The sequence below is a fragment of the Artemia sp. Qi Xiang Cuo genome, chromosome 6, assembly GCF_049724085.1.
Source record: "Artemia sp. Qi Xiang Cuo chromosome 6, ASM4972408v1, whole genome shotgun sequence".
In the NCBI taxonomy this organism is placed as follows: Eukaryota; Metazoa; Arthropoda; class Branchiopoda; order Anostraca; family Artemiidae; genus Artemia; species Artemia sp. Qi Xiang Cuo.
In genome coordinates, this window is record NC_142799.1 from 56133820 (window position 1) to 56161085 (window position 27266).

General features: G+C 35.3%; 1 protein-coding gene across 1 annotated transcript in view; it reads right to left on the minus strand.

Moving 5' to 3' along the window:
* The window catches only part of LOC148951409 (uncharacterized), a 55434-nt gene that overhangs the window by 15994 nt on the left and 12174 nt on the right, over positions 1–27266 (minus strand). Inside the window, exon 3 of the mRNA XM_089091092.1 lies at positions 7177–7282. Coding sequence (XP_088947218.1) covers positions 7177–7282 — 106 coding nt within the window. The remainder of the gene's footprint in view (positions 1–7176; positions 7283–27266) is intronic.

Below are 27266 nucleotides of genomic sequence, written 5' to 3' on the forward strand. Positions count from 1 at the left end.
CGTAAATAGCACTATGGGTTAATTGTCCATAAAGCGAAAAGTTCTGCAAGCTTTTTGTTAATTAAAAACAATTAAAAAATTTACACTTGATAATGAATCTCAAACATGTTGATCAGTACCACCCGTAGCGCCATCTCTCAAGCAATATAGATGAAGTCCTGTGAAGTGGCTCAAACCGAAAATAGGAAATAGCCATTAATGATCAAATTTAGGATTTCTTTGCATCTACCAGATGAGTTAGAGGATTCAGTTACTTAGGGAAACGTTTCTAGAAGATTCCATTCAAATGAACTCAGCCCAGTTATGTATTTTTCTGCAGATCACAGGCAGGGGATGAAACTTGAACTGATTATGAAAAGTTTGCTAAACTATTTCGATCATGATGATCATGATGTTTAATCTTTATGTTTATTTTGTAAATAACACTATGTGTTAATTGTCCATAAAGCGAAAAGTTCTGCAAGCTTCTTGTTAATTAAAAGCAATTAAAAAATTTACACTTGATAATGAATCTCAAAAATGTTGATCAGTACCACCCGTAGCGCCATCTCTCAAGCAATATAGATGAAATCCTGTGAAGCGGCTCAAACCGAAAATAGGAAATAGCCACTAATGATCAAATTTAGGATTTCTTTGCATCTACCAGATGAGTTAGAGGATTCAGTTACTTCGGGAAACGTTTCTAGAAGATTCCAGTCAAATGAACTCAGCCCAGTTATGGATTTTTCTGCAGATCACAGGCAGGGGATGAAACTTGAACTGATTATGAAAAGTGCGCTAAACTATTTCGATCATGATGATCATGATGTTTAATCTTTAGGTTTATTTTGTAAATAAAACTATGTGTTAATTGTCCATAAAGCGAAAAGTTCTGCAAGCTTCTTGTTAATTAAAAACAATTAAAAAATTTACACTTGATAATGAATCTCAAACATGTTGATCAGTACCACCCGTAGCGCCATCTCTCAAGCAATATAGATGAAGTCCTGTGAAGTGGCTCAAACTGAAAATAGGAAATAGCCACTAATGATCAAATTTAGGATTTCTTTGCAACTACCAGATGAGAGAGGATTCAGTTACTTAGGGAAACGTTTCTAGAAGATTCCATTCAAATGAACTCAGCCCAGTTATGGATTTTTCTGCAGATCACAGGCAGGGGATGAAACTTGAACTGATTATGAAAAGTGCGCTAAACTATTTCGATCATGATGATCATGATGTTTAATCTTTAGGTTTATTTTGTAAATAACACTATGTGTTAATTGTCCATAAAGCGAAAAGTTCTGCAAGCTTCTTGTTAATTAAAAGCAATTAAAAAATTTACACTTGATAATGAATCTCAAACATGTTGATCAGTACCACCCGTAGCGCCATCTCTCAAGCAATATAGATGAAATCCTGTGAAGTGGCTCAAACCGAAAATAGGAAATAGCCACTAATGATCAAATTTAGGATTTCTTTGCATCTACCAGATGAGTTAGAGGATTCAGTTACTTCGGGAAACGTTTCTATAAGATTCCATTCCAATGAACTCAGCCCAGTTATGTATTTTTCTGCAGATCACAGGCAGAGGATGAAACTTGAACTGATTATGAAAAGTTCGCTAAACTATTTCGATCATGATGATCATGATGTTTAATCTTTAGGTTTATTTTGTAAATAACACCATGTGTTAATTGTCCATAAGGCGAAAAGTTCTGCAAGCTTCTTGTTAATTAAAAGCAATTAAAAAATTTACACTTGATAATGAATCTAAAACATATTGATCAGTACCACCCGTAGCGCCATCTCTCAAGCAATATAGATGAAGTCCTGTGAAGCGGCTCAAACCGAAAATAGGAAATAGCCACTAATGATCAAATTTAGGATTTCTTTGCATCTACCAGATGAGAGAGGATTCAGTTACATAGGGAAACGTTTCTAGAAGATTCCAGTCAAATGAACTCAGCCCAGTTATGGATTTTTCTGCAGATCACAGGCAGGGGATGAAACTTGAACTGATTATGAAAAGTGCGCTAAACTATTTCGATCATGATGTTTAATCTTTAGGTTTATTTTGTAAATAACACTATGTGTTAATTGTCCATAAAGCGAAAAGTTCTGCAAGCTTCTTGTTAATTAAAAGCAATTAAAAAATTTACACTTGATAATTAATCTCAAACATGTTGATCAGTACCACCCGTAGCGCCATCTCTCAAGCAACATAGATGAAGTCCTGTGAAGTGGCTCAAACCGAAAATAGGAAATAGCCACTAATGATCAAATTTAGGATTTCTTTGCATCTACCAGATGAGTTAGAGGATTCAGTTACTTAGGGAAACGTTTCTAGAAGATTCCAGTCAAATGAACTCAGCCCAGTTATGGATTTTTCTGCAGATCACAGGCAGGGGATGACACTTGAACTGATTATGAAAAGTGCGCTAAACTATTTCGATCATGATGATCATGATGTTTAATCTTTAGGTTTATTTTGTAAATAACACTATGTGTTAATTGTCCATAAAGCGAAAAGTTCTGCAAGCTTCTTGTTAATTAAAAGCAATTAAAAAATTTACACTTGATAATGAATCTAAAACATGTTGATCAGTACCACCCGTAGCGCCATCTCTCAAGCAACATAGATGAAGTCCTGTGAAGCGGCTCAAACCGAAAATAGGAAATAGCCACTAATGATCAAATTTAGGATTTCTTTGCATCTACCAGATGAGTTAGAGGATTCAGTTACTTCGGGAAACGTTTCTAGAAGATTCCATTCAAATGAACTCAGCCCAGTTATGTATTTTTCTGCAGATCACAGGCAGAGGATGAAACTTGAACTGATTATGAAAAGTGCGCTAAACTATTTCGATCATGATGATCATGATGTTTAATCTTTAGGTTTATTTTGTAAATAAAACCATGTGTTAATTGTCCATAAAGCGAAAAGTTCTGCAAGCTTCTTGTTAATTAAAAGCAATTAAAAAATTTACACTTGATAATGAATCTCAAACATATTGATCAGTACCACCCGTAGCGCCATCTCTCAAGCAATATAGATGAAGTCCTGTGAAGTGGCTCAAACCGAAAATAGGAAATAGCCACTAATGATCAAATTTAGGATTTCTTTGCATCTACCAGATGAGTTAGAGGATTCAGTTACTTAGGGAAACGTTTCTATAAGATTCCAGTCCAATGAACTCAGCCCAGTTATGGATTTTTCTGCAGATCACAGGCAGGGGATGAAACTTGAACTGATTATGAAAAGTGTGCTAAACTATTTCGATCATGATGATCATGATGTTTAATCTTTATGTTTATTTTGTAAATAACACTATGTGTTAATTGTCCATAAAGCGAAAAGTTCTGCAAGCTTCCTTTTAATTAAAAGCAATTAAAAAATTTACACTTGATAATGAATCTCAAACATGTTGATCAGTACCACCCGTAGCGCCATCTCTCAAGCAACATAGATGAAATCCTGTGAAGTGGCTCAAACCGAAAATAGGAAATAGCCACTAATGATCAAATTTAGGATTTCTTTGCATCTACCAGATGAGTTAGAGGATTCAGTTACTTAGGGAACGTTTCTAGAAGATTCCAGTCAAATGAACTCAGCCCAGTTATGGATTTTTCTGCAGATCACAGGCAGGGGATGACACTTGAACTGATTATGAAAAGTTCGCTAAACTATTTCGATCATGATGATCATGATGTTTAATCTTTAGGTTTATTTTGTAAATAACACTATGTGTTAATTGTCCATAAAGCGAAAAGTTCTGCAAGCTTCTTGTTAATTAAAAGCAATTAAAAAATTTACACTTGATAATGAATCTCAAACATGTTGATCAGTACCACCCGTAGCGCCATCTCTCAAGCAATATAGATGAAGTCCTGTGAAGTGGCTCAAACCGAAAATAGGAAATAGCCACTAATGATCAAATTTAGGATTTCTTTGCATCTACCAGATGAGTTAGAGGATTCAGTTACTTAGGGAAACGTTTCTAGAAGATTCCATTCAAATGAACTCAGCCCAGTTATGGATTTTTCTGCAGATCACAGGCAGGGGATGACACTTGAACTGATTATGAAAAGTGCGCTAAACTATTTCGATCATGATGATCATGATGTTTAATCTTTAGGTTTATTTTGTAAATAACACTATGTGTTAATTGTCCATAAGGCGAAAAGTTCTGCAAGCTTCTTGTTAATTAAAAACAATTAAAAAATTTACACTTGATAATGAATCTAAAACATGTTGATCAGTACCACCCGTAGCGCCATCTCTCAAGCAATATAGATGAAGTCCTGTGAAGTGGCTCAAACCGAAAATAGGAAATAGCCACTAATGATCAAATTTAGGATTTCTTTGCATCTACCAGATGAGTTAGAGGATTCAGTTACTTAGGGAAACGTTTCTAGAAGATTCCATTCAAATGAACTCAGCCCAGTTATGGATTTTTTTGCAGATCACAGGCAGGGGATGAAACTTGAACTGATTATGAAAGGTGCGCTAAACTATTTCGATCATGATGATCATGATGTTTAATCTTTAGGTTTATTTTGTAGATAACACTATGTGTTAATTGTCCATAAAGCGAAAAGTTCTGCAAGCTTCCTTTTAATTAAAAGCAATTAAAAAATTTACACTTGATAATGAATCTCAAACATGTTGATCAGTACCACCCGTAGCGCCATCTCTCAAGCAACATAGATGAAGTCCTGTGAAGTGGCTCAAACTGAAAATAGGAAATAGCCACTAATGATCAAATTTAGGATTTCTTTGCATCTACCAGATGAGAGAGGATTCAGTTACATAGGGAAACGTTTCTAGAAGATTCCAGTCAAATGAACTCAGCCCAGTTATGGATTTTTCTGCAGATCACAGGCAGGGGATGAAACTTGAACTGATTATGAAAAGTGCGGTAAACTATTTTGATCATGATGCAATGATACAAGCCAAAAAGACCCTTTATTGTTAGTTGGACATTCAAACCCGGATTATTTTGTACGCCAAAGATAAAAAGGTAAAAAGGTAAAGGATGCGGCACTAGACCCTTAAAGTCCAAACCGGCGGTGCTGATCTCCATTTCGTGGCCCTTCAGCCAGGAAGTGCAATGGGGGGGCTGGGGGCCAGCCAACCTATGCTTTCGCAAACCCTTCCTGTTTTACCTTCCCCAGATTTCTCCAGGTACCCATTTAGAGCTGGGTTGACTCTGGCTAAGCTTACAGGGTCACGCCACTGACCCGCGTCCCAAACTAAGAAACTGACCACACCAGGGATCGAACCCGAATTCTCGGATTCTCAGCCCAGCGCGCGTCCACTTAGATACGCCAAAGATAGGGACAATATTACAGATATGTGCAATCCTACACAGCAAAGCAAAATGCTCCTATTCCGAAATTTGTGATATTTGGTTGGTGTTATATGTTTCCCCCAGTAAAACTTCCCCTCCCGTATAATTCCCCCCATTTTTACTCTGGATAATTTTGGATGCTCATTACTAATGAAATTATTACCCCAGTACCTTTTAGCTTATTAACATTGTTCATTATCTTGTGGACATCACTCTCTGAGTTCAATGAAACATACGGGGGACTCCTTTTGCCCATTATTTTGCTTACCACGCCTGTCTGTTATGCTCCTTTTGCCCATTATTTTGCTTACCACGCCTGTCTGTTATGCTCCTTTTGCCCATTATTTTGCTTACCACGCCTGTCTGGTATGCTACCCGTAATTGAAGCAATCCTATAGATACTTTTTATTGACAATTCACTAGTTACACCCAATTTGTGTTTAACTAGTTTTATTACACTATCTTCAACCTCTTTTAATGGGTTCTTCTTTCAGTAGACCATGAACAATAAGGTTCAGTCGACAATCTTTTACGTGGAGAAGTAGTAGCTGCTTATGTAGGGCCTGATTTTTGCATCCGTACTCGTCGAGATTTATTTTCAAATTTATTAAGCCTTATATCTCTGACTGCAACTTCTGCCCTCAGTGGTGAAATCTCAGAAGTAATTCCGTCAAGCTTATCATTTAATTCAGTCTGTATAGCGATAATAGACTCCAGTTTTCCACTCAAAACTTTTCTGAATTCGTCAATCTATTTTTGCGCAACATTAGCCATGATAAATTTTGATTATAAATCCGTTTGAGGAGGACTAGGGACTAGCAATTCATTCGAAATAGCATCAAACGGGACTTACTCGTAAGGGAGGGGGTGTGACTATCCCCCCATAACAGAATATGGTCGACTGAGAAATGAATTTGTTTAATTTAGATCAAATCAGATACACTAATTCGATGATACAGTTATATAAATTTAGTCACATTAAAGTAAACCGGTTCTTCTCCTAGTTCATAAATATCTAATCCAAGCCATATCTTTTTACTTTGAATCATTGCTATGATATTGCCAATATGTCCTTTTGATGATCTGTATATTCATATACTTCTTGAAATTTTCATCTTAATGTTCTTAGTCTTAAAAGCAGTTGCCATAGAAGTAGTAGTTAGAGCAATAGCAATAGCAGTAGTAGCACTAGTAAATGTTGCAGTGGTAGTAGTATTAGTAGCAGTGTGCACATATTGCCTTTTGGTCAATTGATCTTCCCCTTTAAGTATTCTCTGAGAATTCCAACTTAATACACAAATCCATTCTGTAGATATGCTATTTTGACGATTTAAATGCACATAATTTCTTTTGTTAGTTCGAATTGTTAGCAATAATTTTGGTATGGCTTATCGTAATAAGAGGAAACTTCAGGGGCATCATGAACGGGATGTTCAGTTAATCAATATTCTCTCAAATTTTACCTTCATAAAGTTATTATTAATAATGCTAGTATCACAGTATGGTAGTAGGAGAAGACGTTGCAGTGTTAGTGTTGTATTAGTAGGAGTAGTAACAGCTGTAGCAGAAGTGTTAATAGTGGTTGTAGCATTTATATCTTGCCTTTAGATAAGTCGAACATTCCTTTCATGATGTTCAGGAAGTTTCATCTTGATACAGTATGCCGTCCCAAAAACATTGCTGATGTGTGCTTTTGACCTCCTTTCCACATCCTTTTTATCTTAATACTCTAAGCCTAACAAGTTTTTGCAATTGAAGTAGTAGTTGGAGTAGTTTAGCTGCAGAAGTAGGATTAGTAGAAGTAGTAGTGGTAGTAGTGTTAGTAGTGACATGCATATATTACCTTTTTGTCAAATAATCTTTGCCTTCTTCTAATACAACTACCACTGCTTGTACTGCTACCACAACAACTACTGCTGCTACTACTACTATAGCTAATACTACTAAATCTGTAGCGAGTAAGACTAAGGCTCAGTATGTTGGAATAAACATCAGAGGAAACTATGAGGGAAAAGTTGAACTAAATCAAAACATACTATTAGCTGACAGATTGCTGATACGGATGTATCAGTAATAATTTTGGAATGGCTTATCGTAATAAGAGGAAACTTCAGGGGCATCATGAACGGGATGTTCAGTTAACCAAAAGGCAAAATGTACCTGATACTACTGCTTTTAATACTACTGTTATTACTGTTTCTACCATATGAAGCTAAGAGAGGAAAGGAAATAATAAATGATAAATAAAACCGAAAAAGGATGAGAAAACGAGGATTTTGTCAGCCAGTGGTAAAATATGAAAACGGAAAACCAGCAAATATTTCGACAAGGACCTCCGCCAACTCTTCCTCGGTGCTAAAAACAAAACAAAAAAAAACAACAAGAATCTAACCTTTTAGAGTTCACTAGCCAAGATCTGAATAAAGACTGAATGAAAGACCAAAGCTGATACCAATTAAAAAAAGGATTTTCACCGAAGACATCGTGCAAGAATCTTTTGCCTAGCAATACTTTTTGCTCTTCTGCCATTTCGGTTTTCATTAGATAAGTTAATAGATTCTCTTAAATTTGATTGGGTGCAAATATCAAAAGTCATTAGTATTAAATTGTTATAAATTGAGCTTAATGAAATGTCTCCGGTGTCCCTAATTATAGCCGAATTCCTGTTTATGTATTTTCTTTTATCTGCACAATCTTGCACAAAGAAAAGAATTCTTGCACAATCTCTTCGGTAAAATCCTTTTCTTCATTGGGTTCGGCTTTGGTCTTTCATTCAGTATTTGCTCGGATCTTGTGTTGTGAACTCTAAAAGGTTAGATTTTTTTTTTTTTTTTTTTTTTTTTTTTTTTTTTTTTAGCACTGAGGACGACTTGGCGGAGGTCCTAGTCGAAATGATTGCTGGTTTTTCGTCTTCATATTTTACCACTAGCTGACAAAATCCTCTTTTTATCACCCTTTTTCGGTTCTAATTTTCATTAATTATTTCCTTTCCTCTCTAGGCTTCATTCGTCATGAATAGCCAGTGTGGTTTTAGAAAGTATTTATGTTACTACCATTAATGATAATAAATTATTACCACTACTACTGTTCCTATTGCTACCACTACTATTATAATAATAGTGCAATTAAGGCTAAGAGTATTAAGGTGAAAATTTGACAGAATATTAAGGGGGGAATTTCAACTAAATCGGTACACAGTATGTGAATGCAGATTGTCAAAAGGCATATCTCAATAATGAATTTTGTTATTGAGTTGGAACTTTCAGTAAAAGGGAATTAGAATTTCCAATTTCGACCAAATGAGTGATCTCTAATGCTTATGCAACCATTCTTCCATAAGAACCTTAAATCCCAAAGATACTTAACTTATAACCCTCGACCTCAGGCTCTGCTTGTTTGTATCAGCCCCAAAAGCCTTGTTATACAATATTTGGACTATATTGAATGAAAGGACTGTCTCAAAATTTCTATTGGATGCATTTAGGAAAAACACGATATTTTTGTGTGTGTTGGGGAGGGGGGGGCATAACTACGCTCTGATCACTTTGACTCTTAAAAAGGGCACTTCTGATTACCAATCCAATGAGTCCCATCCAAAGCATATACGACAACCTTTTATAAGAACCTTATATGCCCCCAGGGCACACATTAAAAACTTACCCTAAGAGCTGTAGGGGTAGGGGGTTGTCTTCCTCAAGGGCATAATTTCCGGACCCTTCAAATACGATGAAGAAAATTACTCCAAATTTACAAATTTTGATTGAAGGTATAAAAGAAAATGATGAGTGTGGGGGGGGGGGGGCCCTTGTTGCTTTCAAATCACTTTGACTCTTAAAAAAGGCACTTTAATTTTCCAGTTTCTAATCAAATGAGCCCCATCTGAAGTTTATATGACCGCCCATTCCTTAAAAACCTTATATACCCTCATGGCATAACTTACAACCCTATCCCCACTTGGCGTTCTGTCAATCCTAGAGTCATCATTATATGTTCTTTGGACCTTACCTTCCCCAGGGGGGGGGGACTGCACTAAGTTGGAGGAGGTTGTGCCGTGCTTTTTTTTCTCTCTTTTCTTTTTTATTTATTTATTGTTTTACGTTGTTGATAGCGATGTATATATCAGTTTTTTTTAAGGGTGTATAGCCTAAACAAGTTTGCTTCTGGTGGTTGATTGATTTATTTGTATGATTTAAATTAAAACCCTTATCAGTTATAACTTCCTTTTTAAAATCAAATGAGCCCCATATGATGTTTATACAGCCCCCATTCCATAAAAATCTTATATACCCCCAGGCCATGACTTAAACCCCTATCTCTAGGGCCCTGGGGGATTTTGTCAACCCTAAAGGCATTGTTATACCCTAAAGGCATTTTGTCAACCCTAAAGGCATTGTTAACCTCTAAAGCCTTGTTATACGATATTTGGACTATCTTAAATAAAATGCCTATCTAAAAATTTCTATTAGATGCATTTTGGGACAATACTGCGCGTGTGTGTGTGTGTGTATGTGGGGGGGGGGGTAGCTGCCTTCCGATCAGTTTGACTTGTAAAAAAAGCACTAAAGCTTCTGATTACCAATCCAATGACCCCCTCCGAATTTTATATGACCATGCTTTCTATAAAATCTTTAAATGCTCCCAGGGCATAACTTACAACCTATGCCCTTAGGGCTTGGGGGGAGGTTGTCATCCTCAAAGACACAGTTTCCAGATCTTTGAAATACGTTGAACAAAATGGCTATTTCAAAATTTTGATCGGATGGTTACGGGGAAATGGTGGATGCGGGAGGGGGTAGTTGCCCCCCAATCACTTTCGACTATCAAAAACGGCACTAGCCTTTTCAATTTCTAACCAAATGATTCCTTTTCGAAGTTTCTACGACAATTCCTTCTGTACCAAGTGCCCTGGTCTAAGAAAACCCCCCCAAAAATGAATAAATAAATAATACAGTGTACCAATATCGCTCTTGACTTAGGCAGCGCTATTATGCTGCCTATTTACGAAAATGCCAAAATTACGAAAATGTACTATACTTCCTGTTTGCCTAAATTTGCTCAAGTCAAATTGTTTTCCCCTGATAGTTATGGGTACGACAATAGGACAATTGGACAGACATGGAATTCCTAAAAACAAGAAATCATGGAAAACCAGAATTTTTTTCATTGAAAAACACGAAAAACACCAAAAAAGAAAATTAGACTTAGTGCTTTTTATAATAATAATTGCACTGTAGCTAGATAGGTCAAAGTGGCCGTAGATTAGCCATAGAGGTCAGGTGGGGGGAAGGATAAGCTCCAGAAATCATTTAATTGTTTTAATTTTTTACTTCCAATATTGAAATGGAAACTCGAATATACCTCCAAATTTTCTTAACTGTAATCGAAACTTCTAGTGATAGTGATAACGTCCTATTCCTTGCGTTTTGGATTCATATACTAGTCCATAAATGTAAACTGCCTCTATGTACAATAACATGTTAACTTCTTGCTAATTTTGCTTTTCTAAATATTTCTTTTAACCAGCTCCAAAAAAAAGAATTGACATAAATGTGCCGAGGATTATTACTGTTATTAGTCGCATTTCACGTAACGGCAGCGCTACTGGTGTGACATTTATTTTTGCATCAGCAAGCTGTACGAAATATTTGCTGCAAGTAGGATAAAGTGAATACAAACAATATATGTATGTTTTTCTCACAATTTAGAAATTTTATGCTCACGAATAAGCGGTACCAACCCATACATTTATCTATTATTATCAGTTTCAATATGCAGCACTAGAAGACCAAGCTTGGCTTGGGGAAGGGAATTTTAGACATAAAAAAAGTATTTCACCCCTTCCCTTCTGGAAATGTATACCTCCCATACCCTGATTTACACAAAAAAATTCCTTGTGTTATTTTTCTAGATTTAGTTTTTTTAACATAAAATACAAGAAGGAAGTTAATTTTCAAACTCTAGGTGTAAATTTTTCCCATCCGATTGGCATACCTGTTAAGTTTGTTTAATATAAGGTTTCTACCACAATGCTTCTAAGAATTATTCTGATTTTCTGGATATTCTTAATCAAACAATGCTCAACGAGTAAGTTAATAATTCAGATACTTTTGTCGTATACTTTAAATTAAAAATACTGTCGCTATTTTAAACGTAAGAAAAATTCCCATAGAGACTTTCTATAGAGAAGAATTTCCGCGGGGATGGGGGAAAATTTGTCTGCCGACTTTTTTCAATAGACAACATACTTTTTTGTTATTTTTTCATTATAAAAAATGAAAAGAAATCCCAAAGTGCACTTTGTGGGTGCCATGTGTCACTTTTCGTTTGCCTTGTAAAGTCAAATTTATAAAGAGCATAATTAGTGCATAATTAGCTCTCTATGATGTCCTTGTGTCCGATCCAGCCTTTCCATTCCAAAAATGTCAACCAAATTGCTTCTTAGTGTACCATGCGGCACTTTAGTAGTAAGGCCCCAATTACTTAAAAATCCACATTAAAATCCACATTGAATTACACGTGGATATGTGTGTGTATTTTCAAGTAATTGGGTTACCAGGGTCATTTACCTATTACTATGAACTCTACATGGGTTGGCAGACAGGTTTTCTATTATGACATTCATTTTTTGGAGGTCAAACTCATGGATACATGTTTATTTATTTTTTTTTTTTTTAACTGGTATTTTTTCAATGAAGCCCATAACACTTTGCAGAAACCCGTGAATGTAGGACTGAAAGTCCATTCGTACTATATCTGAATCCAATTACTAATCAAGTTATTGTGACCGCCATTTTTTGATCTGGTTAAGTGGGTATAATCTGGTTTGGTTCGTTATTGCGAGAGGCTTACTCAATTTACATCTTAGTGTTAACTCGGCGATCTAATTGCGCAGGTACTAAAGGAACATTTGAAGGTGGAGAAAAAAAGGGGTAATTAGTGATTGGATAATTTTAACAAGAAATGACTAAAAGTGTTTTGGAGGAGATGGAATGAATGTGTACTGTATAATACACAAGAGATGATTTGCACAGTGTTGTCAATTTTAAATAGTTTAGAAAATAAAAAAAATTAACAAGAAATGGCCGAAAAGTGTTTTGAGGGAGTTGAGTTGCACGAGGGTTGACTTGCACGAGGGTTCAGTTACATGCGGATTCAGTTACACGGGGATTAGTTAAATGGGCTCGAGTAGCACGGAGATTCAGTTGTACGGGGTTCCGGTTATACAGGGGGACCGTTCCAGGGGGGATTCAGCTGCCCGGGCGCCATCGGCTATAAAAAAAACTTCATTCTAAACAAATACGAACATTTTGAAAAGCAGACAAAAAATTGGACACTATAATCAGAATTACTTGATTAACATTTAAAAAGGGGTAATGAGATATGTGATCTGCATAATACACTAGTGATGTTTGATAAGTATTGTCAATTTAAAATAGGATCTAACGTTCCCTTCGTTCCCCCATTTCTGAGGGCAGTAAGAGGTCAATTTTGGAGGGAAAACATCTGCATCAAGGGGAAGGCTCAGAGACCCTTCGTTCCCACATTTCCAAGAGCAGGGGAGGGGGAGAAGGTGATAGTATTCCGATACAATAAGTCAAGTATACTAGAATAGATGCTCCTACTGGAAGCTCGTAAAACCCTTCCCCCTCCCCGCGCTAGGATTATTGCCTGGCTGTACCTCTAAATACAGAGAATTAAGGTGATAGTATTCCGATTCAATAAGTAAAGTATAATATAATTTATACTCCGAGTGGAACCTCGTAAAACCATTCCCCCTCCCCCGCACTCGGATTATGGCCTAGCTATCACAATTTTTATTACATATAAAGATAGATAATTAAGTTGGTAGTATTCCTATACAATAAGTCAACTATACTATAATTTATTTTCCTGCTGGAAACTCATAAAACCCTTTTAACTCTCCCGCCCTCGGATTATTTCCTAGCTCGGTCAATGGATATTACCTCTAAATACAGAGAATTCAGTTGATAGTATTCCGATACAATAAGTCAAGTATAATAGAATTTATAATCCTACTGTAATCTCGTAAAAACCTGACCACTCCCAACTCAAGGATTATTGCCTAGCTTTGACAATGGATATTACCTCTAAATACAGAGAATTAAGGTGATAGTATTCCGATACAATAAGTCAAGTATACTAGAATTTATGCTCCTAGTAGAACCTCGTAAAACCCTTCCCCCTCTCCCGCACTAGGATTATTGCCTAGCTGTGACAATGGATATTACCTCTAAATACAGAGAATTAAGGTGATAGTATTCCGATACAATAAGTCAAGTATAATAGAATTGATGCTCCTACTGAAACCTCGTAAAACCCTCCCTCCTCTCCCGCACTAGGATTATTGCCTAGCTGTGACAATGGATATTACCTCTAAATACAAAGAATAAAGGTGATAGTATTCCGATACAATAAGTCAAGTATACTAGAATTTATGCTCCTCGTGGAACCTCGTAAAACCCTTCCCCCTCCCCTCTCTAGGATTATTGCCTAGCTTTGACAGTGGATATTACCTCTAAATACATAGAATTAAGGTGATAGTATTCCTATACAATAAGTCAAGTATACTAGAATTTATGCTCCTAGTGGAAGCTCGTAAAACCCTTCCCCCTCCCTTAGCTAGGATTATTGCCTAACTATGACAATGGATATTACCTCTAAATACAGAGAATTAAGGTGGTAGTATTCCGATACAATAAGTCAAGTATAATAGAATTGATGCTCCTACTGGAAGCTCGTAAAACCCTTCCCACTACCCGCGCTAGGATTATTGCCTAGCTGTGACAATGGATATTACCTCTAAATACATAGAATTAAGGTGATAGTATTCCGATACAATAAGTCAAGTATACTAGAATTTATGCTCCTAGTGGAAGCTCATAAAACCCTTCCCCCTATAAAATCTGAGCTAATAAGGGTTTTTGACTGTAAACTCTAGTTTGTTGAAAGAAAATTATGGAAAATACAATTCTCTGGTTCAAATGAGAAACTTAAGTCCTTTTTTAGATTGAAAAATAAAACTATATCCGTAAAATCTGAACTAATAATTCAATATTTTTTTCATAAAAACAAAACTATTTTTTTTTTAACTTTATTTATTTTTTTCTTTTTGTATCTATCTTAAAATGCCAAAGTATGCTTACGGTTCTAACAATTGTACTCTATGATTGTTCCGAGACACTTTATGGCTTTCCCACCGGTATTCTATGACCACTTATGGTCACTAGCCAGTCTACTACATGTATTAAATCCGCGTTTTATAGACAGTGGAACGATAAACGCATAATTCATATCTTTAAAAAAAGAAATTGAAGATGCAACATTTTAATAGTGTTTCCACATAACAAGGTTATTGTAGCATTGAATGCCGAGATGGAGGAGTATTTAAACTATGAAACAAGTACAAGCGGTAGCACTATTGGAAATGTATGCCTGCATTGTCATTACAGTTAGGAATTAAATTTCGTTGGGATACCGAAAAAGTTCAACTCTTATGATGGTGGTTATGCGAGATTGAGATCTCCAGAGATGATTTCACTCAAAGAGAATGCTAACATAAAAATAATTGTTGATGATAGAGGACGACTCCTTGCTACTGCTGCAGGTAACACATTACCTACGGATACATCCAATCATCAGCTTTCGGGTATTAGCATTCAACGGAAGGCTAATAAAAGAAAGGCCTACTCTTCTACTAATATCGTAAACCATATCTTGTTTACGTGCCAAAACTGCTACTTGTGTAAAAATAATGTGTTAATAGACAGTGAAATTGCAAAAAAAATAAAAATGGCATTGTCAAAAAATATCACTACGGAATATAAAGATGAAACGATGAAGAACAAAGCAACAGCAAACATTACTGGCATTGATCAAACAGTCAATGAATCAAATAATAGCAAAGACGAAAAACATATTGAGCCTGTTCATGAGACACCAGTAAAAATTGTGTATGATTCAAAATGGAATAATGATTATTCTACTGATTACGAACTAAGAGACGACAATAACTACAATATCAAGAGAGAACATGGTGAACTATTTTATGGAACAGATTCAAAATGTCCAAAGTTAATCATTGATATTAATAATGTATCATAATACATTTTTGTATTAATATTCAACATAGCATTATTTCATTAAAAATATTACATTGTTATGAGTTCATTATTTTTTAGAGGAAGCTAGTGTATCAAGTGTTTAAAATGTATATTAAAACTTCGGAGATGTAGGAAAAGGAATTTGCGTACGTCTATTGTCAGACACACTCTTTCTGTAAAATCTGAGCTATTAGGGGTTTTTGACCGTAAACTCTAGTTTTTTTGTAAGAAAATTATGGAAATACAATTCTCTGGTTCAAATGCGGAACTTAAGTCTATTTTTGGATCGAAAAATAAAAGTATTTCCGTAAAATCTGAGCTAATAAGGCTTTTTCGACCGTAAACTCTAGTTTCTTGTAAGAAAATTATGTAAAATACATTTTTGTACGTATCTTAAAATGACAAAATATCATTCTTGAATTAACCTCTTGGATACACAATACAGAAATTATAAAAAAAAATTGTAATACTTCCCCCAAACTCAAATTTTCCAAAATTCTACTATAGAAGCTTTTAAAATATTTCTAAAGCACTAATAGATAGAGTGCTAAAACATCAGAATCGACTTTAGAGGACACGTTATATCACGGGAAGAGGTTTTGAAAACCCCCTCCCCCCAAACTCAAAATTTTCCAAAATTCTATTTTAGAATCTTTTAAAATATTTATAAAGCACTATTAGATTGAGTGCTAAAAACATCAGAATTGACTTCAGAGGACATGTTATATCACGGGAAGAGGTTTTGAAAATCCCCCTTCCCCCCCAACTCAAAATTTTCCAAAATTTTACTTTAGAAGCTTGTGTGTGTTTCTTTGGGCTTTTTGTGTCTCTTCGGACTGTGTGTAAGTCTCTACAAATGTAGAAAAACCCGTGTGGGTGAGTTGAAATAAAAAAAATTTAACAAGAAAGGACTGAAAAATGTTATTCTCTGGTTCAAATTTAGAAAAAACTCATGTGAGTGGGTTGAAATAAAAATTTTTTTTAACAAGAAATGAATGAATAGTGTTTTGGAGGAGATGGCTTGATTAACAGAAGGATGTATTGTCAAAGTTACAGTGGAGGGTGACAATGTCTTGAAAGTCAAGGTTATAAGAAAAAAAAGTTCCGAATATTTCTGTCGGTTTGTAGTTTACCCAATAATATCAATACCAGTAATGATTCTATTTGAACTTTCTCCAAGTTTATCAAATTACTCTCTAAACGGTTCATGATAAAAAAATAGTTTGGGACAATAAAAAAAAAACTAAAAGACTTTCATCAAGTAATTTTCAACAATCAGAGAAGTTTCTTTTTTGTGTGGTAAGTGTTATGTTGGTATAGAGTAGTTGTGTGTGTGTGTGTATGTGTGAGTGTGATTTTGTGTGTGTAAGTTTTTTTTTTAGTTTTTGTGTGTGTAAATTTTTTTTGTGTGTGTGTGTGTGTGTGTGAGTTTTTATGTGTGTTTAAGTTTTTTTTTTTTTTTTGTGTGTCTGTAAGTTTTTTTGTGTGTTTGTGTAAGTTTTTGTGTGTGTGTGTAAGTTTTTACGTGCATATAAATTTTTGTGTGTGTGTCTAAGTTTTTGTGGGTGTGTAAGTTTTTGTGTTTGTGTAAGTTTTTGTGTGTGTGTGTGTGTAAGTTTGTGTGGGGACAAGAAAAAAAAACTAAAATAATGTCATGAAATCATTTTCAACACTCAGAGAAGTTTTTTTTTTGTGTAAGTTTTTGTGTGTGTGTGTGTAAGTTTTTTGTGTGTGTTTTTTTGTTTAATTTTTTTTTTGTTTGTAATTTTTTTTGTTTTTGTTTGAATTTTTTTGTGTGTGTGTGTGTGTGCGTGAGTTTTTATGTGTGTGTATGTTTTTTTTTGTGTGTCTGTAAGTTTTTTTGTGTGTGTGTGTGTAAGTTTTTGTGTGTGTGTGTAAGTTTTTATGTGTGTGTGTAAGTTTCTGTGTGTGTGTGTGTGTGTGTGTGTGTGATTTTTGACCATAAACTCTAGTTTCCTATAAGAAAATTATGGAAAATACTGTTCTATCGTTCAAATGTGAAACTTAGTTCAATTCTTTGGTTAAAATGCAGAAAAACCCGTGTGGGTGAGTTGAAATAAAAAATTTTTAACAAGAAATGACTGAAAGGTGTTTTGGGGGAGATGGTTTGATTGGCAGAAGGATGTATTGGTGAAGTTATAGTGGAGGGCGACAAGTGTGTGTAAGTTTTTTTGTTTTTTTGTTTATGTAAATTTTTTTTTTTGTGTGTGTGTGTGTGTGTTTTTATGTGTGTGTGTGTTTTTTTGTTTTTGTGTGTGTAAGTTTTTTTTTTTGTGTGTGTAAGTTTTTGTGTGTGTGTGTAAGTTTTTACGTGCATGTAAATTTTTGTGTGTGTGTGTAAGTTTTTGTGGGTGTGTAAGTTTTTGTGTTTGTGTAAGTTTTTGTGTGTGTGTAAGTTTGTGTGGGGACAAGAAAAAAAAACTAAAATAATGTCATGAAATCATTTTCAACACTCAGAGAAGTTTTTTTTTTGTGTGTGTGTTAGTTTTTTTGTGTGCTTGTGTAAGTGTGTGTGTATGTTGGTTTTTTTAAGTTTTTTTGTGTGTGTAAGTTTTTTTTTTGTTTTTGTCTAAATTTTTTTGTGTGTGTGTGTGTGTGTGAGTTTTTATTTGTGTGTAATTTTTTTTTTGTGTGTCTGTAAGTTTTTTTTTGTGTGTGTGTAGTTTTGTGTGTGTGTGTGTTTTCTGTGTGTGTAGTTTTTGCGTGCATGCAAATTTGTGTGTGTGTGTGTTTTTGTGGGTGTGTGTTTTGTGTTTGTGTAGTTTTTGTGTGTGTGTTTGTGTGTGTGTGTGTGTTTATGTGTGTGTGTAAGTTTCGTGTGTGTGTGTGTGTGATTTTTGACCATAAACTCTAGTTTCCTATAAGAAAATTATGGAAAATACAATTCTATCGTTCAAATGTGAAACTTAGTTCCATTCTCTGGTTCAAATGCAGAAAAAACCCGTGTGGGTGAGTTGAAATAAAATTTTTTTAACAAGAAATGACTGAAAAGTGTTTTGGGGGAGATGTTTTGATTGGCAGAAGGATGTATTGGTGAAGTTATAGTGGAGGGCGACAAAGTCTTCAAAGTCAAGGCTATAAGAAAAAACAAGTTCTGGATATTTTTGTAAGTTTGTAGTTTACGCACTAATATCATAATATCACTAACTTTTTTTTCTTATAGCCTTGACTTTGAAGACTTTGTCGCCCTCCACTATAACTTCACCAATACATCCTTCTGCCAATCAAACCATCTTCCCCAAAACACTTTTCAGTCATTTCTTGTTAAATTTTTTTATTTCAACTCACCCACACGGGTTTTTCTGCATTTGAACCAGAGAATGGAACTAAGTTTCACATTTGAACGATAGAATTGTATTTTCCATAATTTTCTTATAGGAAACTAGAGTTTATGGTCAAAAATCACACACACACACACACACACACACACACAAACTTACACAAACACAAAAACTTACACACCACAAAAACTTAAACACACACAAAAAAATTTACATGCACGCAAAAACTTACACACAAATAAATACTTACACACACACACAAAAACTTACACACACACACAAAAAAAAACTTACAGACACAAATAAAAAACAACAAACTTATACACACATAAAAACTCACACACACACACACACACACACACACACACAAAAAAAAATTTACACACAAAAAAAAACTTACACACAAAAAAAAAATTACACACACACAAAACTTACACATACAAACATAAAAAATTACACACAAAAAAACTTCTCTGTGTGTTGAAAATGATTTCATGACATTATTTTAGTTTTTTTTTTGTCCCCACACAAACTTACACACACACACACACAAAAACTTACACACACACAAAAATTTACACACCCACAAAAACTTACACACACACACAAAAATTTACCTGCACGTAAAAACTTACACACACACACACAAAAAATTACAGACACACAAAAAAAAAAAAAAAAAAAACTTACACAAACAAAAAAACTCACACACACACACACACAAAAAAAAAATTTACACACACACAAAAAAAAAACAAAAAAACTTACACACACTTGTCGCCCTCCACTATAACTTCACCAATACATCCTTCTGCCAATCAAACCATCTCCCCCAAAACACTTTTCAGTCATTTCTTGTTAAATTTTTCTTATTTCAACTCACCCACACGGATTTTTCTGCATTTGAACCAGAGAATGGAACTAAGTTTCACATTTGATCGATAGATTTTTATTTTCCATAATTTTCTTACAGTAAACTAGAGTTAATGGTCAAAATCCATACACACACACAAAAACTTACACACACACACAAAAACATACACACACAAACACAAAAACACACCCACACTCACTAACAAACAAAAACACACACAAAAACAAACAAACAAACAAACCAAAAAAAAACATAAGAAACACACACAAACAAACAAACCAACCAACACACACACATAAAAATACACAGACAACCACACAAACACACAAACACACATACATACACACACACACACACACACACACACACACACACACACACACACACACACACACACACACACACACACACACACACACACACACACACACACACACACACACACACACACACACACACACACACACACACACACACACACACACACACACACACACACACACACACACACACACACACACACACACACACACACACACACACACACACACACACACACACACACACACACACACACACACACACACACACACACACACACACACACACACACACACACACACACACACACACACACACACACACACACACACACACACACACACACACACACACACACACACACACACACACACACACACACACACACACACACACACACACACACACACACACACACACACACACACACACACACACACACACACACACACACACACACACACACACACACACACACACACACACACACACACACACACACACACACACACACACACACACACACACACACACACACACACACACACACACACACACACACACACACACACACACACACACACACACACACACACACACACACACACACACACACACACACACACACACACACACACACACACACACACACACACACACACACACACACACACACACACACACACACACACACACACACACACACACACACACACACACACACACACACACACACACACACACACACACACACACACACACACACACACACACACACACACACACACACACACACACACACACACACACACACACACACACACACACACACACACACACACACATACACACACAAAAACTCACACACAAAAAAAAAAAAAAACACACACAAATACACACATACAAACAAAAACAAACACACACCAACAAAAACTTACACACACACACACACACACACACAAAAACTTACACACACACAAAAACTTAAAAGCCCAACCAAAATTACACACACACACAAAAATTTACACGCACACAAAAACTTACACACACATAAAAACTTACACACACACATAAAAACTTACACACACACAAAAAAAAACTTACACACACACAAAAAAAGAAACTTACACACACATAAAAACTCACACGCACACACACACACACATACACACACACACACAAAAAATTACACACACACAAAAAAAAACTTACACACACAAAAAAAAACTTACACCCACACACACACACACAACTTTTACATACACACATAAAAACTTACACACAAAAAAAAACACTTCTCTGAGTGTTGAAAATGATTTCATGACATTATTTTAGTTTTTTTTATTGTCCCCACACAAACTTACACACACACCCACACACAAAAACTTACACAAACACAAAAACTTACACCCACATAAAAACTTACACACACACACAAAAACTTACACAAACACACAAAAAAACTTACAGACACACACAAAAAAAAACTTACACACACACCTAAAAACTCACACACACACACACAAAAAAAAATTTACACACACACAAAAAAAACAACTTACACACACACAAAAAAACTAACACACACCCACCCACACAACTAACAAACACACAAATAAAAACTAACACAAAAAAAAAAACTTCTCTGAGTGTTGAAAATGATTTCATGACATTATTTTAGTTTTTTTTTCTTGTCCCAAACTATTTTTTTATCATGAACCATTTAGAGACCAATTTGATCAACTTGGAGAAAGTTCAAATAGAATCATTACTGATATTGATATTAGTGGGTAAACTACAAACCGACAAAAATATTCGGAACGGTTTCTTCTTATAGCCTTGACTTTGAAGACATTGTCGCCCTCCACTATAACTTCGCTAATACATCCTTCTGTCAATCAAGCCATCTCCTCCAAAACACTTTTCACTCATTTTTTGTTAAATTTTTTTTTATTTCAACTCACCCACACGGGTTTTTCTACATTTGTAGAGACGTAAACACAGTCCAAAGAGACACAAAAAGCCCAAAGAGACACACACAAGCTTCTCAAGTAAAATTTTGGAAAATTTTGACTTTGGGGGGAAGGGGGATTTTCAAAACCTCTTCCCGTGATATAACGTGTCCTCTGAAGTCGATTCCGATGTTTTAGCACTGTATCTATTAGTGCTTTAGAAATATCTTAAAAGCTTCTAAAGTAGAATTTTGGAAAATTTTGAGTTTTGGGGGAAGGGGAATTTTCAAAACCTCTTCCCCTGATATAACATGTCCTCTGAAGTCGATTCTGATGTTTTTAGCACTCTATCTATTAGTGCTTTAGAAATATTTAAACAGCTTCTAAAGCAAAATATTGGGAAATTTTGATATTGGGGGGGAGGGGGATTTTCAAAACCTCGTCCCGTGATATAACGTATCCTTTGAAGTCGATTTTGATGTTTTTAGCACTCTATCTATTAGTGCTTTATAAATATTTTAAAAGCTTCTGTAGTAGAATTTTGGGAAATTTGAGTTTGAGGGGAAGTATTACAATTTTTTTTTATAATTTCTGTATTGTGTATCCAAGAGGTGAATTCAAGAATTATATTTTGTCATTTTAAGATACGTACAAAAATGTATTTTACATAATTTTCTTACAAGAAACTAGAGTTTACGGTCGAACAAGCCTTATTAGCTCAGATTTTACGGAAATAGTTTTATTTTTCGATCCAAAAATAGACTTAAGTTCCGCATTTGAACCAGAGAATTTTATTTCCATAATTTTCTTACAAAAAAAAACTAGAGTTTACGGTCAAAAACCCTTAATAGCTCAGATTTTACGGAAATAGGGTGTCTGACAATAGATGTACGCAAACTCCTTTTCCTACATCTCCGATGTTTTAATATACATTCTAAACGCTTGATACGCTAGCTTACTCTAAAAAATAATGAACACGTAACAATGTAATATTTTTAATGAAATAATGCTATGTTGAATATTAATACAAAAATATATTATGATACATTATTAATATCAATGATTAACTTTGGACATTTTGAATCTGTTCCATAAAATAGTTCACCATGTTCTCTCTTGATATTGTAGTTATTGTCGTCTCTTAGTTCGTAATCAGTAGAAAAATCATTATTCCATTTTGAATCATACACAATTTTTACTGGTGTCTCATGAACAGGCTCAATATGCTTTTCGTCTTTGCTATTATTTGATTCATTGACTGTTTGATCAATGCCAGTAATGTTTGCTGGTGCTTTGTTTTTCATCGTTTCATCTTTATATTCCGTAGTGATATTTTTTGACAATGCCATTTTTATTTTTCTTGCAATTTCACTGTCTATTAACACATTATTTTTACACAGGTAGCAGTTTCGTCACGTAAACAAGATATGGTTTACGATATTAGTAGCAGAGTAGGCCTTTCTTTTATTAGCCTTCCGTTGAATGCTAATACCCGAAAGCTGATGATTGGATGTATCCGTAGGTAATGTGTTACCTACAGCAGTAGCAAGGAGTTGTCCTCTATCCTCAACAATTATTTTTATGTTAGCATTCTCTTTGAGTGCAATCATCTCTGGAGATCTCAATCTCGCATAACCACCATCATAAGAGTTGAATTTTTCGGTCTCCCAAAGAAATTTAATTCCTTACTGTCATGACAATGCATGCATACATTTCCAATAGTGCTACCACTTGTACTTGTTTCATAGTTTAAATACTTCTCTTTGTCGGCATTCAATGCTACAATAACCTTGTTATGAGAACACACTCTATTAAAATGTTCCATCTTCACTTTCACTGTCTATTAACACATTATTTTTACACAGGTAGCAGTTTCGGCACGTAAACAAGATATGGTTTACGATATTAGTAGCAGAGTAGGCCTTTCTTTTATTAGCCTTCCGTTGAATGCTAATACCCGAAAGCTGATGATTGGATGTATCCGTAGGTAATGTGTTACCTACAGCAGTAGCAAGGAGTTGTCCTCTATCCTCAACAATTATTTTTATGTTAGCATTCTCTTTGAGTGCAATCATCTCTGGAGATCGCAATCTCGCATAACCACCATCATAAGAGTTGAATTTTTTCGGTATCCCAAAGAAATCTAGTTCCTTACTGTCATGACAATGCATGCATACATTTCCAATAGTGCTACCACTTGTACTTGTTTCATAGTTTAAATACTTCTCTTTGTCGGCATTCAATGCTACAATAACCTTGTTATGAGAACACACTCTATTAAAATGTTCCATCTTCACTTTCTTTTTTAAAAGATATGACTTATATGTTTATCGTTCCACTGTGTAAAAAATACTGATTTAATACATGCAGTAGACTAGGTAGTGACGATAAGCGGTCATAAAATACCAGTGGGAAAGCCACATCGTGTCTCTGACCAATCATAGAGCGCAATTGTTAGAACCGTAAGCATACTTTGACATTTTAAGATAGATACAAAAAGAAAAAAATAAATAAAGTTGAAAAATTTCGAAGTTAAAAAAAAAAATATTTTTTTTTTATGAAAAAAATATTTAATTATTAGTTCATATTTTACTGATATATTTTTATTTTTAAATCAAAAAAAGGACTTAATTTTCACATTTGAACCAGAGAATTGTATTTTCCATAATTTTCTTTCAACAAACTAGAGTTTACAGTCAAAAACCCTTATTAGCTCAGATTTTACAGGGGGAAGGGTTTTACGAGCTTCCACTAGGAGCAAAAATTCTAGTATACTTGACTTATTGTATCGGAATACTATCACCTTAATTCCATGTATTTAGAGGTAATATCCATTGTCATAGCTAGGCAATAATCCTAGCGCGGGGAGTGGGAAGGGTTTTACGAGCTTCCAGTAGGAGCATCAATTCTATTATACTTGACTTATTGTATCGGAATACTACCACCTTAATTCTCTGTATTTAGAGGTAATATCCATTGTCATAGTTAGGCAATAATCCTAGCGCGGGGAGGGGGAAGGTTTTACGAGCTTCCACTAGGAGCATAAATTCTAGTATACTTAAATTATTGTATTAGAATACTATCACCTTAATTCTATGTATTTAGAGGTAATATCCATTGTCACAGCTAGGCAATAATCCTAGCACGGGGAGGGGGAAGGGTTTTACGAGATTCCACTAGGAGCATAAATTCTATTATACTTGACTTATTGTATCGGAATACTATCACCTTAATTCTCTGTATTTAGAGGTAATATCCATTGTCACAGCTAGGCAATAATCCTAGTGCGGGAGAGGAGGGAGGGTTTTACGAGGTTCCACTAGGAGCATCAATTCTATTATACTTGACTTATTGTATCGGAATACTATCACCTTAATTCTCTGTATTTAGAGGTAATATCCATTTTCATAGCTAGGCAATAATCCTAGCGTGGGGAACGGGAAGGGTTTTACGAGCTTTCATTAGGAGCATAAATTCTAGTATACTTGACTTGTTGTAATGGAATACTACTACCTTAAGTCTCTCTATTTAGTGGTAATATCGATTGTCACAGCTAGGGAAAAATACTAGTGCGGGAGAGGGGGGAGGGTTTTAAGAGGTTTAACTAGGAGCATAAATTTTATTATACTTGACTTATTGTATCGGAATACTATCACCTTAATTCTCTGTATTTAGAGGTAATATCCATTGTCACAGCTAGGCAATAATCCTATCGCAGGGAGGGGGAAGGGTTTTACGAGGTTCCACTAGGAGCATAAATTCTAGTATACTTGACTTATTGTATCGGAATACTATCACCTTAATTCTCTGTATTTAGAGGTAATATCCATTGACACAGCAAGGCAATAATCCTAGCGCGGGGAGGGGGATGGGTTTAACGAGAGTCCACTAGGAGCATACATTCTCTTATACTTGACTTGTTGTATCGGAATACTATCACCTTAATTCTCTGTATTTAGAGGTAATATCCAATGTCACAGCTAGGCAATAATCCTAGTGCGTGAGAGGGTGAAGGTTTTTTCGAGGTTTCACTATGATTGTAAATTCTATTATAGTTGACTTATTGTATCGGTATACTATCACCTTAATTCTCAGTATTTAGAGGTACAGCAGGGCAATAATCCTAGCGCGCGGAGGGGGAAGGGTTTTACGAGCTTCCAGTAGGAGCATCTATTCTAGTATACTTGACTTATTGTATCGGAATACTATCACCTTCTCCCCCTCCCCTGCCCTCGGAAATGTGGGAACGAAGGGTCTCTGAGCCTTCCCCTTGATGCAGATGTTCTCCCTCCAAAATTGACCCCTCCCTGCCCTCAAAAATGGGGGAACGAAGGGAACGTTAGATCCTATTTTAAATTGACAATACTTATCAAACATCACTAGTGTATTATACAGATCACATATCTCATTACCCTTTTTTAAATGTTAATCAAATAATTCTGATTATAGTGTCCAATTTTTTGTCTGTTTTTCAAAATGTTCGTATTTGTTTAGAATGAAGTGTTTTTTATAGCAGATGCCCCCCGTGCAACTGAGTCCCCCATGTAACTGAACCCCTGTATAACCGAAACCCCGTACAACTGAATCTCCGTGCTACTCGACCCCATTTAACTAATCCCCGTGTAACTGAATCCGTATGTAACTGAACCCTCGTGCAAGTCAACCCTCGTGCAACTCAACTCCCTCAAAACACTTTTCGGCCATTTCTTGTTAATTTTTTGTTATTTCTAAACTATTTAAAATTGACAACACTGTGCAAATCATCACTTGTGTATTATACAGTACACATTCATTCCGTCTCCTCCAAAACACTTTTCAGTCATTTCTTGTTAAAATTATCCAATCACTAATTACCCCTTTTTTTCTCCACCTTCAAATGTTCCTTTAGTACCTACGCAATTAGATCGCCCAGTTAACACTAAGATGTAAATTGAGTAAGCCTCTCGCAATAACGAACCAAACCAGATTATACCCACTTAACCAGATCAAAAAATGGCAGTCACACTAACTTGATTAGTAATTGGATTCAGATATACTACGAATGGACTTTCAGTCCTACATTCTTGGGTTTCTGCAAAGTGCTATGGGTTTCATTGAAAAAATACCAGTTTAAAAAATAAAATAAAAAATAAACATGTATCCATGAGTTTGACCTCCAAAAAATGAATGTCATAATAGAAAACCTGTCTGCCAACCCATGTAGAGTTCATAGTAATAGGTAAATGACCCTGGTAACCCAATTACTTGAAAATACACACACATATCCACGTGTAATTCAATGTGGATTTTAATGTGGATTTTTAAGTAATTGGGGCCTTACTACTCACTTTATGACGGCCTTATCGAGTCTAAGTATATAACAA